This window comes from Nannospalax galili, unplaced genomic scaffold (assembly GCF_000622305.1).
Source record: "Nannospalax galili isolate Female #2095 unplaced genomic scaffold, S.galili_v1.0 scaffold619, whole genome shotgun sequence".
Taxonomy (NCBI): Eukaryota; Metazoa; Chordata; class Mammalia; order Rodentia; family Spalacidae; genus Nannospalax; species Nannospalax galili.
In genome coordinates, this window is record NW_008344186.1 from 1,679,022 (window position 1) to 1,695,160 (window position 16,139).

The following is a 16,139-nucleotide window of genomic DNA, read 5'->3' on the forward strand; positions in this document are numbered from 1 at the left end:
TTTTCTGAGATAGGGTTTCCCTGTAAGCCCCAACTGGCCTAGAACTTTGCTATGTAGACTAGACTGCCCTCAGAGATTTGCCTGCTTCTGCCTCCCAAGTGCTAGAATTAAAGGTATGTTCTACCATGACTAGCTTTATTGACTTCTTTTTGTACTAGACTTTGGGATTCTGCTGTCATTGGTGACTTCTGACAGGGCAGAGAAAAGAGCCTAGATTGTGGGCCATTTTCTTCCTCAGTGAGTCAGACTGGATGTCATTTTCTTGTATAGCTTGAAAATTATTAGCATTTTGTCACTTTCACTTTTTAAAACAGTTCTTTTAATGCTTTGGAAATGATATATAGTGACACAGAGGTCACTTGGCATTAATTTCCCTTTTTGGTTCTAATCAAATGGTTTATTTTTTATTTATTTTTTAATCTTTTTAAAAAATATTTTATTATTTTTATTTTATATGTATGAGTATATTGCCTGCGTGTATGTGAGTGCACCCGTGTCATGCAATGCAGCCGAGGTCAGAAGAGGGCTTCGGATTCCCCTGGAATTGGAGTTAAGGACAGTTCGTAGCCACCATGTGGGTGCTGGGAATCGAACTCGGGTCCTCTACAAGAGCAGTCAGTGCTCTTAACCGCTGAGCCATCTCTCCAGCCCCTATTTTTTATTTATTTTTATGTGTAGGAATATTTTGCCTGCATGCATTTAAGTGCACCATGTGTGTGCAATGCCTGCAGAGGCCAGAGAGAGCATCATAGCTCCTGGAACTGTAGTTACATAGGTTGTTAGTTGCCGTGGGGTTGCTGGGACCCGAACCTGGGTCCTTTGTGAGAGCAGCCAGTGCTCTTAACCACTGAGCTACCTCTCCAGCCCTGAAATGGTTTATTTTTAGCAATCATACCCATGAAAACTATTTTAAGTTCATTTCGTTTTGGAATAGAAAGTCCTACCTGAGTAGCCTATTTTAACATTCCTGTTTACCTTTCAGTAGATCTTTTTTTTTTTCTTTAATATAAATTGCATTTAAATCATAATTTTTGAATGGTGTTACTTTCCAAAGTTATTTATACAACTTCAACATATGCTAAGACCACAGGTGGCAGCCCCTTTCAGTAGATCTTAAAGGATTAGCTGCCTGCTGCTCCCACCAGCCCCCATTTCCAGATGCCCTCTCTATTGTCACCTACCACTCAGCCTGGTGTGCCTGCTGCCCAGCAGTGGGCAGTGAAGAGAGGCAGAAGTGCCTTCTCTTCGGTGTCTGCGGGTTGTTCTGTGTCTACAGTGCTCAGGTGGTCTGAGGGGCAGCCAAGCAGCACCTGAGTCCCTGATTAACCCAGCTCTAGCTCATAAGCTCTTTATGTTTCCTCTGGTCAAGGATGATCTACAGTCTGCTAAAGTCCTTGTAACACTAAAGGATCCCTGTCTTCACAAGGCTGAAAGTATGATGACGGTCCTCGCAGTCTGTCAGAGGCGGCTGGAGGCAGAGATGCTCTTAGTGAAAAATGAAATGTGCTGGAGCATGGAGGATGGCAGCAGGGTTCCTGAAGGGATACAGGTACATGGGCTTGTTGTGGGTATTGGTGAATGCTGACTTGGATGGGACTGGGCCACAGCACACAGAGGTGTATCATGACACAAACTTGATTAGCTGAGGTGGGAATAGCCCATGGACTACACATAGTGGCCTGTCCTCTGAGTCCATCTACCCCGTTATTAGGGTGCTCTTTGTTCATTTTGAAGTCTCTTGCAAGATTTATTTAAAGATACAATATTTCTTGTAGCTAAATTTTATTCGTGTGAAGACCAAATTGCTCCACCTCACACTCTTGATCTTTTTATCCTAATTCAGGGCTGTTGTCACTACAAGTGCTCCTCCAACTTTGAAAGTCTTTAGATTTATTTTTTGACTCTCAGGTGTTTTTTGTTTTGTTTTTGTTTTTGTTTTCCTCCCTCTTCCAGCCTTCAAGAAAGGTTGGGTTTTGTTTTGTTTTTTTTTACCCTAGGGAAGAAGGGTTCACCTGGGCAGCCTTTGATATTGCATAGTCAAGATTTAATACGAAGATAGGTGTCAGTGCTTCCCAGACCCCATGCACACAGTAGTCCTCACCTTGGATACACATTTCAGTAGTGGGAGCTGCTCTCTGTCTTGAGTGCATCATGTGTGTTCTATGTGGCATTCACCCACCCTTCTGTTAGAATAAGTTCCTCCTGGTCATTATTCGTACCCATGGCCTGCTCACTAATACTTAGAAAACAGGCCTGTAACTCCTTGGCCACTTCTGGCACTTAAAAGACTCTTTTGTTTTGTTATCAGTGCACTCATGGCACTGTAAATGCTGAAGACTCTCATAACCCTATCATATGAAGGTGTGCACATTGCTAGAGGAAGGTGGAGGCCCAGACCTGGACCACTCCTGCCTGTGCCACGTATGTCACATTTGTTTCTGAGAGCCTGAATGGTTCAGAATCCCACAGGGTCCTAGACCCAGGTTAAGAGCAGAGCATGGGCCTTGGCTGTGCTTTTGAGAGCTGTTTGCATCCATCTCGAGTCCATCAAGCACTCTTCGGGAAATACACTCTATGTAGTGACTTTCTTACCAGCTGCCTGTATCAGACTCCCTCTGTGCCTTTGTAGTAGCCATGTCTGTTTGATCATGAGAAGGCTAACCCTTGTGGACCACAAACACTGAAATGAAGTGTTTATGTGCAACTACTTTTCTCCCTTCAATATTTAGATACAGAGCCTTCTAGTCCCTTTTTTCCTCACTTCAGAAAAACTTGACTTCTTAATAAACATCAAAAATCTTGGCTATGACATTTGTCTTTTAGGCAAAAAATTAAACTCTGATTTTCGGGGCTGGAGAGATGGCTCACTGGTCAAGAGCACTGACTTGACTGCTCTTACAGAGTTACTCGGGTTCGATTCCCAGCACCCATATGGCAGCTACGAACCATCCTCAACTCCAGTTCCGAAGCCCTCTTCTCATCTTCACCGCATTACGTGACACAGGTGCAGTCACATACATGCAGGCAGTACACTCATACACATAAAATAAAAATAGTAAATAAAAAAACCCAAAACTCTGATTTTGTTTTTCATGACATTAAATAAACTTGATATTTTAAGCATCTGGAAGGTTCATAATAGACCCTCACCCATAGGTATTCATTTTCTGAAAATAGCTCACAAAGATCATGGTGAGGTGTCTTGTAATTCAACCACTTGACTGTTGAATATTCTTTTTACCCACAGGGTGAGGAAAAGCAACCAGAAGCTTGTCAACTGCACAGTGTCAATCTCATAGCTCAAGTGAAACAACTGCAGGAAAAAATGAACCACCTTGTGCATTCTATGTCCTTCCAGGACACCAACACTGAAGATCTTAAGTTCCAGCAGCCAAACCTGTCAGAAAATGTTTTAAGTAATTGTTCCCATAATGCTGAAGAAACAGACCTTTTACCTCCTGTTAATGTATTTAATATTGCTCAAACCACATGGGATGTAATTGATGTTACCGAAAATCAGGATTCTTTGATCCAAAATGAAACGCCAGATTTTCCCACTCAAGCAAAGTTAACGTCACAGCATGGGACTCTTTCCTCACAAACCAGTGTGCACAGTGGTTCCCTTTACACTGAGAAGGCTGAGCCCCAGAAGGACCCAATGAGGGCATTGGACTTGTCTTCCTGGAGCTCCCCCGAGGTCCTCCGGAAGGACTCAGCTTTTGAGCCCCAGCCCAGCCTCTCCCTGACACCCTGCACGGGCACAGTGAGCTTGCACAGTGCCGACACCTCCCCACAAGACTGGACAGATTCATTGCTGCGGGCTGATACATCGGGGCTGCTTTGTTACCCGGGCAAGTCAACAGGACAGGACCCACTGTGGGTGGTGGCTCCTTCAGTTGAGTACTGCCATGTGGAAAGGACAGCTGTGGTAGGTGCCTCCCCATACTTCTTGCAGCATCTGTGGGTAGTCAGTGTTTCCACAGGGATACATCACAACAAAGTCATTGTTGGTTCTTGTGACAGTAGGTGCCTCATGGTCCATGGGCAAACTGGCTTTCCAGGCGATATAAGTCCTGCAGCTGACTATTACAGGGACACTTAGATCACTTTAGTCATGTCTGAAACGTAAGGGGTAATCACTATCCTCAGAAATTTACAGTCATAATTCTTGTGTAATTATGGACTCTGTCTGAAATGTTTTAGATTTTGTTTGTGTATGTGTGTGTAGTGTATGAGTTTGTGTTTATGTGTGCATGTGCAGGCCAGATGTTGATGTTGGGTGTGTTCCTCAGTTACTTTCCACCTTATTTTCAAGATAGGGTCTCTCACTGAACCTGGAGCTTGCTGTTTTGGCTAGACTGGCTAGCCACCTAGACCCAGGGATCTTCCTATCTCTACCTCCCAAGTGCTAGAATTAAAGACATATACCACCACACCTGAGTTTTTAGGTGGGTGCTAGAGATTGGATCTTGGTTCCTCATGGTAACATGACATGCACTCTACTGACTGATCCACAGCCCTAGTTCTAGATTTATTGTCAGTAATAGTTCATATGCTGTGGGTTGTATATATGATGCTGATTTTTGTTTGTTTTTTGTTGTTGTTGGGTAGACCAGGCTGGCCTCAAACTCACAGAGATCTGCTTGCCTCTGCCTCCCAAGTTCTGGGATTAAAGGCGTGGGCCACCACACCTGGCGATGCTGATTAATATTAAAGATACTTCAAGTTATTATTTTTTAGTTAAATTACATTTTTCTAAAAATTTTGGGATTTTTGTATATCAAGATAAAGTACTTTGGGGGATGCATGTTATCTGAGATACCCATACACAATCATTTATTCACATATTTTAAGAATCTGAAATTCTTTAAAACATGAAATTGGTAATGGGTACTTAAAAATGTTATTTTGGCTGGGCTTGGTGGCGCCACGCCTTTAATCCCAGCACTTGGGAGGCAGAGGCAGGTGGATCTTTGGGAGGCAGAGGCCAGCCTGGTCTACATAGTGAGTTCCAGGACAGCTGGGGCTATAGGGAGACCCTCTCTCAAAAAGACAAAAAAATAAAAAAATAAAAATAAAAAAATAAAAATATTATTTTAAAGTTTTTTTTTTAATTACATTTTATTTTGTCTGCATGTGTATATGTGTGTGGGTTAGCCTGTGCTATAGCCTGTGAGCTCCATGGATGTGGAGCTCAAGGGACAGCTTTCATGAATCTGTTCTTTCCTTCTACCATGTTAGTCCCCTGGATCAAACTCAGATTGTCAGGCTTAGTGGCAAGCATTTTTATCCATTGAGCCATCTCACCGGCCCTTAAAAATATTCTCCGTGCTATTGAGAATCTGATTAAGTTATTGATAGCACATGACTTCAGCATGTTTATGTGTTCTGAATGCTTTGAACTGGGTTCTCTATGGGAAGATGATATATTCTTACTTTAATAAGTTTCCATCTGTTGCCAGTTACTTACTGGTTTGTGACCACCTAAAAGTCTGCCTGTCTGAACAGGAGAAGGACGTCGAAGACTTTATCATATCATCTTTTGATTCTCAAGAACCATTAAGATCCCCTCCTCCTGAAATAGAAGGAAGAAGTGATGGGAGCAGGAAAAGTGAGTCAGTCATCTATCTTTTTCTTTTCTGTTTCTTTTTTTAAAAATATTTTATTTATTGTTTTTATTTTATGTGTATGAGTGTATTGCCTGCATGTAGGTAAATGCACCTGTGTCATGCAATGCCCACAGAGGACAGAAGAAGCTGTCGGATCCCCTGGAACTGAAGTTACAAACAGTTGTTAGCTACCATGTGGGTGCTGGGATTTGAATCCGGGTCTTCAGCAAGAACAACCAGTGTTCTTAACCACTGAGCCATCTCTCCAGCCCCTTGTTTCTTTTTTAATTAATTTTTTTTTAGTGTGTGTGTACTTACATGTTTTTAGAGTACAGAATAGTACAAAGATTTCCTTCTTTCTGCTGTCCAAATATACTGTGTCCTCTACCTGTGTTCTAACTATAAGTTGCCAACCTGCTACTGTTTATCTCCTAAAAATGTCACTGTATGTTTCATGAAGTCAATGTCCCAGCACAGTGCTTAGCCTTGGATCTTACTCAAATTATGCCAGTTGATCCAATAGTATCCTTCACAGAAAAGACATCCTAGTCCACACGTGGCCTTTGAGTGCAGGCAGGCCCTGAGCCTATCTGCTTCCCTTGGTCTGCATTTGGAGTGCTTCTTATATCCCTCTCTGGACTTTGTGACACTGACATTTGAGAAGAGCAGAGGTATGAGTTTGTCTTAGAGTCTGACCTATTCTCGAGGTTGAATGCAGGTTGCTTCATCACAGCAGGAGATTTGTGGGTCATTGTCAACCTGATAGGCTACAGTTTTATCTGCCAGATCTTGTTTTTCATGGAGTGTCCCTTGGAAGAGACTTGGAAACATGTAAAAGTTCTTCTGTATTTCTGACCTACTGGCCTTGCTCTCTCAGGGTTCTTATAGGATTAGTTGTCATTACAGATGTTGGGAGAAACTGTGATCTTCTAACTTCATAATTTCTTCTGTAATGGTTTTCTTTTTCCAAATCAGTATGTGGGATGTCTCTCTTGAATCATTGTTGCTTTTTGTCTTTCAAGAATTTGAGGGAATGAGATCATAGTGACTTGTAGTTTACCAGAAATTTAATATTTCTAAAATGCCATTGATAGAAACTTTGAATACTAGTTTTCATTTACTCAGAGCATATGGCTTGAGTAGTTGAGTGGTCCTGATGCCCTTGTTCCCTATGGGTCTGGAGCTGCTGCCTCTCTGTATGCTGGGTGCTAGTGGAAGAGTTCCTCTGGGCACCAGCTCCTTGCTGTACTTCACTGGCCAGCATGCCCCTGTCGGCTTTCCTGGGGTGTTACAGACTGTAGGCCTAAGGATGGAGTTTACACACTCTGGACAAATTTTAAGACGCCTGCCTATCAGGTGTCTGTGTCACAAAGTTTAAACTGTGTTCAGTGCTGTTCCCATTCCTACCTCATGTGAGGCACATTCAACTTTCCAGACTAGACACTGCTATCTGCCCAGCTGCTCCCAGAGTGGGTGACTTATTCACTGTATTCTTGGTCCTTGCACTTGGGTATGAAGTGCCTGGGTCTCATGTACAGTGTGGCTTCTCTTGAGTGTTTTCTGGGGTTCAGTTGTCTGAGGTAATGAACAGTTAAATCTGTGTAAGGAGCTAAGATATCCCTGACGTTTATGTTTAAGTCAAGACTTTAATATATCCAACATGAAAAAATGAGCCTTTCCTTACTTAAGTATCATCGTCCTCCTATTTATGTTTTATAAAATGTTTACCACTTTTGCCTGGTGCTCCTGACTGTTTTCTGTGGTATGAGTTGCTACAATTGGAAACAGATGTGGTGACTTCAGTTCCTGACCCTGTGTACTCTTAGGTGATGACCCAGGCATTGGTGCAGTGCTCACCCTGGATTCAGGAGGACCCGAGGCTCCCACTGCCCGTCTTAAGGCTGCCACTGCTGCTCCTGTCTCCGGAGGGTTTGTCCATCCACCAGGAGCAATGAAGGACAAGGAAGTCCATGCAGGAGGGTTTGTCCAGCCACCAGGAGCAATGAAGGACAAGGAAGTCCATGCAAAGCACATGAAGGTAAGGCTAGTGAGGAGCTTTAGTCCTCTTTTCCAAGAGCGTTCGCAGGCCCCAATGAGATGAAAAGGCTTCCTCTTTCCTTGTTGACTGACCTGGACCTGGACCTATCCAGCCTGTCAGCCTTAATCCCTTGATGGGCCAGACTCATTCTGGACTACCACAGTTGTATGAGCCCCACATGAAGACCATCTACTGTAACCCTATGCCAGCCACCTAGGTAGGTGCCCTAAAATCTCCAGACTGGATTGTTCTTGTTGAATCTGAGCTCTGTGGCAGCTCTGGAGTGAAACACTGTTTTCTTCAGAGGAGAAAGAAAAGCCACAGTTGCCATTGAACAGGTAGGTCATTTATGACAAAAACATGGCTAAATAAGTAAATGTTATCATGCCACAATGGTATTTTAAACAATAGAAATATCCCCAAATAAGGGCTGGGGAGATGGCTCAGGGGTTAAGAGCACTGACTGTTCTTGAAGAGGACCCGGGTTCAATTCCCAGCACCAACATGGCGGCTACGAACCGTCCTTAACTCCAGTTCCAGGGGAATCCAAAGCCCTCTTCTGACCTCCACGGCATTGCACAATATGGGTGCACTCACATACATGCGGGCAATATACTCATACGCATAAAATAAAAATAGTAAATAAAATTTTTAAAAAAATGAAATATCCCCAAATAATTTTTTTGTTTTGCAACAGGGTCTGACCTTAACCTCCCTAGTACTGAGGTTACAGGTATGAGCTACACACATAGCTTAAAAAAGCAATTTTAGTATTGTTAAGAATTCTGAAATTGGAAGAATAAAACTTTATTGCTCCTTTAAGAAGGGAAATTGGGCCGGATATGGTGGTGCATACTTTTAATCTGAGCACTTGGGAGCCAGAGGCAGGTGAATCTCCTGTGAGTTTGTGGGTAGTCTGGTCTACATAACAAGTTCCAGGCCAGCTGGAGCTATGTAGTAATACAGTCAGGGGGAAAAAAGAAAAAGAAGAGGAGGAGGAGGAGGATGGGCAAGGATGGGGGGAGGGAACAGAGGAGGACTGGAGGAAAGAAGAATTGAGATTGAGGGGAGGGACTGGAGAGACGACTGAGTTGATAAAAGTGCTTGCCATACTAGCATGAGGACCCAAGTGCGATCCTTAACACCCAGGTGCATTGTGGCTTGTGCCTATCTCAGTGCTGGGGAGTTAGCCAAGAGGATCCCTGGGGTTTGCGGGCTAGCCAGTATAGCTGTATCAGTGAGCTCCAGGTTCAGTGAGCGAGTCTGTCTTGAAAAATAAGGTGGAAAGTGACTGGGGAAGACGCTTGATATGAACTGCTGGCTTCTACACATGTATATGCATGTGTATGAGCACATGTACACACACGCACATACAAAAGAATGGAAATTGGAATAACTGGTCTATGTTTTGTTTATGTCTCCAAAAATTTTATGCTATAAAACGTTGCAGAGGGGTATTTCTTGTTTCCCATTGAAGCAACCTCATAAAGAATTTCTGATTTTAAGCAAATAAATCAGGGTGGTGATGATTCAGTGCATGGATGGTGGCTCTAGGCTGGTTGGTCTCTCCTTTCCTGATGTGCTCTTCTCTGTTCTAGACATTGCTGCAAATGGTGTTGGATGAGGGCCGCCAGATACTGGCCTTGTCAGAGAGCCAGGACCTCCCTAGTACTCTGAGCAAGGGTGAACCACGTGACCCCCTGGATGGCTTCCCAAGGGACAGACAGGCTCCGTTGGAGGTGACTACTGACAGAGGGGAGAAGGTAAGATGTTTCTGCTTCAGTAAGTGATAAAAATCCAGGAGTGGTGGCATTACTGCATGCAGGTGCCTCAGGTCCTGCTTGTATTATGGTTATGTCACCATGTCCTTGAACAGCAACATGCCTGCTCTTGGCCATAGCCCCAGGAAGTTCCAAATACTCAGCAGGGCAGCTTCATACATCTTTGGACCATTCCAGAACAGGTCCTATTATGTGTAGCAGTAGGAAGAGAAGAAAAAAGGTTCGTGTTTTGCTTTGTCTCATTTTACTACTTACTCTGATATTAGTATTTTGATGATAGATTTGCCTTTTACACCCTGAGTGATACTGGGCAGTCTCGTGCATCCTCTTCAGTCAGAATAGTTTCTGCTGCTCTCCACCTACTCAGCTGCCATGACTAGGCATTATAGATTATAGACAATTAGGGTTTTTTTTTATATGTTTCTTATTTTATATGTATGAGTGTATTGCCTGCATGTATGTAAGTGCACTTGTGATGTGCAGTGCCTGCAGAGGTCAGAAGAGGACTTTGGATCTCCTAGAACTAGAGTTTTGGAAGTTGTTAGCTGCCATGTGGGTACTACAAACTGAACCCAGATCCTCTGCCAGAGCAGCCAGTGCCTTTAATAGCTGAGCCATCTCTCTAGCGCCTACTATACACAGTTTAAACAACAGGTGTTTATTTCTGACAAGTGTAGAGGTTGGTATCAGATCAGACACCAGTATATTCTTGCTTTGATGGGAGCTTAATACTCAGTTTTCAGTAGCTTCCTCTCTGTCCTCATTCAGCAGAGAGAGACAGAGATAGAGAAGCATCCTAGTGTCTCTGCTCTTGTAAATATAACTTGTCAAGTGAAGCCCTACCATGTATTTAACCTAAGGGAAGCCTTATTCCTCACTTTGGAGGTTAGGCCTGAATATATGAATTTGTGAGATACATTTAGTGTATAGCACTTGCTAGAGAGCACAAAGATACTTTTGGGGGTGGGAGGTAGCAGGTTGTGGGGTTAAAACAGGTTTTTTGCACATGTTAGGCAAACCTCTGCCATTGAGCTGCACACCAACCCAGCACTGAGGCTTTTGTTTTGCATTTATAGGAGCCTTCTGACATGCACCTAACATGCAGTGAAGAGGTTCTGTGGGCCATACAAGAGGTATTTGCCAGAGAGCAGGAAAATGCTGAGCTGCAACCTAGACCCTGTGGTTCAGATGTAGGCAATTATAGTTCCTTATTCAAGAGGCTGGAGAAGGTTATTCAAGAACAGGTAATAGCTCTGCATCTATGCCTTGATTTACTACTTGCTAGGAGTATTGCCCTGCCAGGGAATGTGAGGAAATCTATCTTATAGGTAAATTTTGGTTCAGTTTTGGGATGTGGTTATCTCTGGCTTGTATAATACCATGCTTTCATTCATAAGTGCTAATAATCTTGGTGGATTCTTCTTCAAATGTTTCTCTCCTGGAAATAACCAGCAAAAAAAAAAAAAAAAAAAAAAAAAAAAAAAAGAGTTTCTAGGACTCTTCTGTGTTTCTAAGTACACTGCACATGGGCCAGAGATAGTAGCCTGGTAGGACACTAGCAATCCTGTTTGCATCACTGCCCTCAGATGAGAAACTCAGAGTTTAAATTGAGGCACTGATACAGCCCTACACTAGGCCTAGAGCTCTCAGGGAATGCTGAGAGGTGAGACCCTGGGCTGCTATGCACCTGTTTTACCCTTGCATGATCATCAAGCTTGTCCCAATAGCACTGGAAGCTTGGGTGTGGAATGGTTGGCTGTGTAGCACAAGACTTGCCCTGCTTCTATCCTCCTGCCTGGGTGCTTGTCATCCAGCATTCACACTGCATCTGCTCTTCTTATTTGCTAGGGAGATTTGCAGAAAGCCCAGGAGCAGCTGTGCCTACCAGACAGACACAGCCTGCTGTCTGAAATCCAGGCTCTACGTGCTCAGCTTCGGATGACACACCTGCAGAACCAAGAGAAGCTGCAGCAATTGTGTGCGGCACTGACAAGTGCAGAGGCCCATGGAAGCCAGCGGGAGCACCAGTTGCGAAAGCAAGGTGGGTGCCACTGCTCCTGTCACTCCTGTCAACTCACTCCACACCTACTCTCAGACACTGTCCTGTGGGGTGCACTGGGCAAGTGGGCTTGCCAGGCCCTTGGATGGGTGCAAATGTATGGGACTCTCATTAGAGTTTTGGAGTTTGCTGTAGGTTTTCATATTTAATTTAGGTTCTTGGGGAATTTTTTTATAGACACTTCGTCTGTGAACAAATGGTATTTTTCTTCATTTATTTTTCCCCCTATGCCTCCTTTCTGGTCTTTGTATTGGTCAGGGTTTAGCCAGACAACCCTCCTCACATTCAGTTGCTCACCATTGGGGTCAGTATCTCTGTGTCTGTTTGGTTTCTGTCAAGTAAGCATCCTTGTTCTGGGCCATTTGTATATCTGGGTTGCACTCAGCAGTGCTTTGTGTCTATGTTTACAAAAGTCCTTGTCTGCAGTTTTTTTGTCTAGACCCTTTTCTGGTTCTGATGTTGGGAAGTGAGAACCAGGCAGTATTCCCTCCTCCTGTGTTTCTAGAGGATTGTGGGAAGAACCAGGCCAGTTTCTTCCTGAGGTTCTGGGAGAATTTTTCAGTGAAGCTGTATGCGATTTGATTTGTCTCTGTTGGAGGTATTTGATGAGTGAGGGTGGCTGGTGCTGTAGGCCTCTGGGATATGCTCTGACCAAGGAAGTAATACCTAAGAAGAAACAGGCTCAGAAGACAAAGGAGCATGTCTCTGAGAGACCTAGCTCCCTTAGAAACAATGGCTTCCAGTTCACAGAAATACCATTTTTCCTGCACAGGAACACACCTCCAGCCTTATCTGTGACTTAATGTAGTTTGTATGGCATACTTTGGACTCATGAATAATGCTGTCTCATGTTTTCATCTTTCTCAGTTGAACTATTAGCATATAAAGTTGAACAGGAAAAGTGCATAGCTAGCGACTTACAGAAAACCCTGAATAAAGAACAAGAGAAAGCAAGTGATGTACGGAAGCGCCTGGTGGTAGAACAGAGTGCACTACAGAATTTGAAGTCAGAGCTGCAAGAGTGTAAGCAGGAGAACACAAGGCTACTGGAGTCCCTCAACAAGGTGCAACAGGAAGTCCTGCGGCTCAGGTATGGCCATGTTATGTGACTGTCAGTGGAAGTTACATAATGGAACTGGGTCTGCTGTGACTGGCAGGTGCTGTGGGAGCCTTTCGATTTAGGTGTGAGAATGATGAAGGGGCCCTCCTCCCATCCCTGCCAGAATGTTGTACTTGCACAGGGCTCAGAGGTATCTGTTGTTCTCCTCACAGAGCCATGCTGGATGGGAAGGAGAATGAACTGAAGGTTGCACTTGAAGAGCTAGAGTGTGAGCGTGGAAAGGAGCGAGCCCTCCAGGCCCAGCAGGAGGAGGAGCAGTTGCGGCATCTGCAGAGGGAGGGTCAGAGCTCCAGGGCCCTGGAGGTAACTGCCTTTCTTTTCTCTTTTCTCTTCTTTTCTTTTCCTCTCTGTCTCTCTGTCTCTGTCTCTGACTCTGTCTCTCTCTCTCTGTCTCTCTCTCTCTCTCTTTTTTTTTTGTCTTTTTGAGAGAGGGTTTCCCTGTAGCCCCAGCTGGCCTGGAACTTGCTATATAGACCAGGCTGGCCTTGAACTCACAAAGATCTGCCTGCCTCTACCTCCCAAGTGCTGGGCTCAAAGGCCTGCACCACCACACCGGCTCTGCCTTTCTTTTCTTACTCTTGTTTATGGCAGCCAATTGACAGGAATTTAAGGCAATGATTTGGCTATATTTTTAGTAAAATAATACATTGCAGTAAACAGCTATTATATGGTGGACGTCTGTGATGGCCAGCAATAGTACATGACCTTGTTCATTGGTCCCTGCTGTCATCCTTGAGCATTTGTTTCTGGAAGTTAGACATAGGCTCCTTGTGGTTGGATGGATGGTGTACAGCCTCCGAGGTCTCCATAAGGCTTGTGGTGTTGGCGTGCCAGCCAGGTATCCTATAGCTCACAGCCTGCCATCTGTCCATGGGTCACAGTGTGTGACTTTCAACAAAACAAAAATTATGTGTATCATTGAGCGTCCTGGTGTTTTTGGCTCTCTGAGGAAGGGAGAAAGTGGTGCCCCTGGATCAGGATGTATGCATTTGTTTACTCAGTGCCAGTTCTACACAGTATTTCATCCACGTAGTCAGAGTAGTAAAATAACAGAAAAATTCTTATGTGTACTTTTACCCATAGGATAAATTTCAAAGGCTATGATTGCTGTATTAAACTATAAAAATAGGAAAGAGTATTTAAATAGGAAAACAATTTAGATCCTTTCCCTTTTGATACTAATTTTTAAAAATATTTTACTATTTTTATTTTATGTGTATGAGTGTATTGCCTGTTTGTATGTGAGTGCACCCGTGTCATGCAGTGCAGCCGAGGGCAGAAGAGGGCTTCGGATTCCCCTGGAACTGGAGTTAAGGACAGTTTGTAGCCGCCATATGGGTGCTGGGAATCGAACCCGGATCCTCTACAAGAGCAGTCAGTGCTCTTAACTGCTGAGCCATCTCTCTAGCCCTTGATATTATTTTTTTACCATCTTGTATTTTCATTGTTGTAGGAATTGAAAATATCTTTGGAGAAGTTGCGTGCTCAAAATAATCAACTGTGTGTTGCATTAAAACACGAGCGTGTGACAAAGGACAACCTGCAGAAGGAGCTGCAGATAGAGTCTTCCCGCTGCGAAGCCTTGTTGGCACAGGAGCAGAGCCAGCTTTCTGAGCTGCAAAGGAGCCTGGAGGCTGAGAAGAACCGCTCACTGGAGCTGTCAGAAGCCTTACAGCACGAGCGGCTCTTGACTGAGCAGCTGAGCCGCAATGCACAGGAGGCCTGTGTCCGCCAAGAGACACAAGTGCAGCATGCTTTGTTGCGAAAGCTGAAAGCAGAGAAGGCCCATGCTTTGGAACTGCAAGCCATGCTTGAAAAGATGCAGCAGCAGGCTGCACATGCACAGCAGCAACTGGAAGCCCAGGCTCAGGAGCGCTGCGTAGAACTCAGGCGAGACAAAGAGGTAAGTGTCAACCTAAGGTCACCCGTGGATGCCTTGCAGACCCACAGACAGGAGCTGGAATGCTGTCTGGAGAGAGAGAGGGAGAAATCAACTTGGTTCCAGGCAGAGTTAGAGCAGTTATCCACAAGAGCAAAAGAGCAAGAAGAACACAAGGGTGCCGGAATGAAGAGGCCATGCCAAGCAGATGGGGAGAAGTTGAAGTGGCAGAGAGACAAGGCGAAGCTGGTGAGAGCAGTCTGCCAGCAGATCATCAATTTTTTCAGGTCCTAAATGACTGGAGGCCAGGACAGTTCACCTGAACTTACTCCTGGCTTTCCTCCTGTTCCCCTTTATGATGACACCACTGTGTGTGGGTCATTCTAGCTTTCTAATAGGTTTTTGTTTGTTTGGTTTGATTTTTTTAGTGTCAGGGTCTCCATGTAGTCCAGCTGGCCTGGAACTTGCTTCATAGATCAGATTGGCCTCAGTCTTACACAGATCCACCTGCCTCTGCCTCCAAGTGCTGGGACTAAAGGTGTGTGCCACCATGTCTGGCTTGTACAGGTTTGAAATTAGAAGTGCAATTGCTCCATCATTCTTTGTGAATATCGCTTGACTATTTGAGCTACCTCCAGATCGCTGTGAATTTGAAAATGGGCCTTTTCTTTCTTTTTTATTTATTTATTTTTTTAAATTTTATTATTTCTATTTTATGTGTATTCGTGTATTGCCTGCATGTAGGTAAGTGCACCCATGTTGTGCAATGCCCGTGGAGAACTGAAGAGGTAGTCGGATCCCCTGGAACTGGAGTTCAGATAGTTGTTAGCTGCCATGTGGGTGCTGGGACTTGAACCTGGGTCTTCTGCAAGAACAACCAGTGTTCTTAACTGCTGAGCCATCTCTCCAGCCCCTCTTTTTTTAAATTAATTAATTAATTCTCTCTGTAGGCCCAGCTGTCCTGTAACTCACTATGGAGACCAGGCTGGCCTTGAACTCACAGAGGTCTGCCTGCCTCTGCCTCCTGAGTGCTGGGATTAAAGGCGTGCACCACCACGCCTGGCTAAGTTTTCAGATATATTTTATGTTAACCAAAAACCTCTATCCTAAAGTAATATGTGTGTTTTGGATTGGTATTTGTTTTGCTCTATTCAAAATATTTCTAAAACTTTTTAGTAAACACCTTCACTACTTGCTTTCGCATTTTTTGAAAGTATAAAGAGGTTTTTAGGGCTGAGAATGGTGATGTGTGCCTGTAATCCCAGCACTTAGGAAGCCAAGACTAGAAGATCACAAGTTTAAAACTAATGTAGACTATAAAGCAAGACCATTTTCTTTTTCAAACACAGGTAGAACCAGTGGCCTTTTCAAGGGATTAGCCTGCCTGAAGCAGTTAAGAAAGGAACATGGGGGGCGAGGGGGGTGGGCTGGAGAGATGGCTCAGTGCTTAAGAGTACTGGCTGCAGAAGACCTGGGTTTGATTCCCAGCACCCACATGGCAGCTAACAACTGTCCATAACTCCAGTTCCAAGGGATCCGACAGCCTCTTTTGACCTTGGCAGGCATTGCATGACACGGATGCACTTATATTATGCAGGCAATACACTCATATTTTATATTTTTATTATAAAAATAATAAAAATAAAATATTTT

At 44.1% G+C, this 16,139-nt stretch overlaps 1 protein-coding gene across 5 annotated transcripts in view; it reads left to right on the forward strand.

Annotated features, from left to right (window-relative positions):
- Positions 1 to 16,139, forward strand: part of Pcnt (pericentrin) — a 143,498-nt gene that overhangs the window by 108,250 nt on the left and 19,109 nt on the right. For 4 of the 5 annotated variants that reach the window (XM_008840472.3, XM_029567098.1, XM_029567099.1 and 1 more), the window contains 10 exons: positions 1,370 to 1,549; positions 3,248 to 3,928; positions 5,509 to 5,611; positions 7,436 to 7,647; positions 9,246 to 9,410; positions 10,505 to 10,672; positions 11,277 to 11,469; positions 12,355 to 12,577; positions 12,760 to 12,910; positions 14,061 to 14,510. In XM_008840472.3, coding sequence (XP_008838694.1) covers positions 1,370 to 1,549; positions 3,248 to 3,928; positions 5,509 to 5,611; positions 7,436 to 7,647; positions 9,246 to 9,410; positions 10,505 to 10,672; positions 11,277 to 11,469; positions 12,355 to 12,577; positions 12,760 to 12,910; positions 14,061 to 14,510 — 2,526 coding nt within the window. The remainder of the gene's footprint in view (positions 1 to 1,369; positions 1,550 to 3,247; positions 3,929 to 5,508; positions 5,612 to 7,435; positions 7,648 to 9,245; positions 9,411 to 10,504; positions 10,673 to 11,276; positions 11,470 to 12,354; positions 12,578 to 12,759; positions 12,911 to 14,060; positions 14,511 to 16,139) is intronic. The other variant, XM_029567100.1, reaches the window with a different exon arrangement.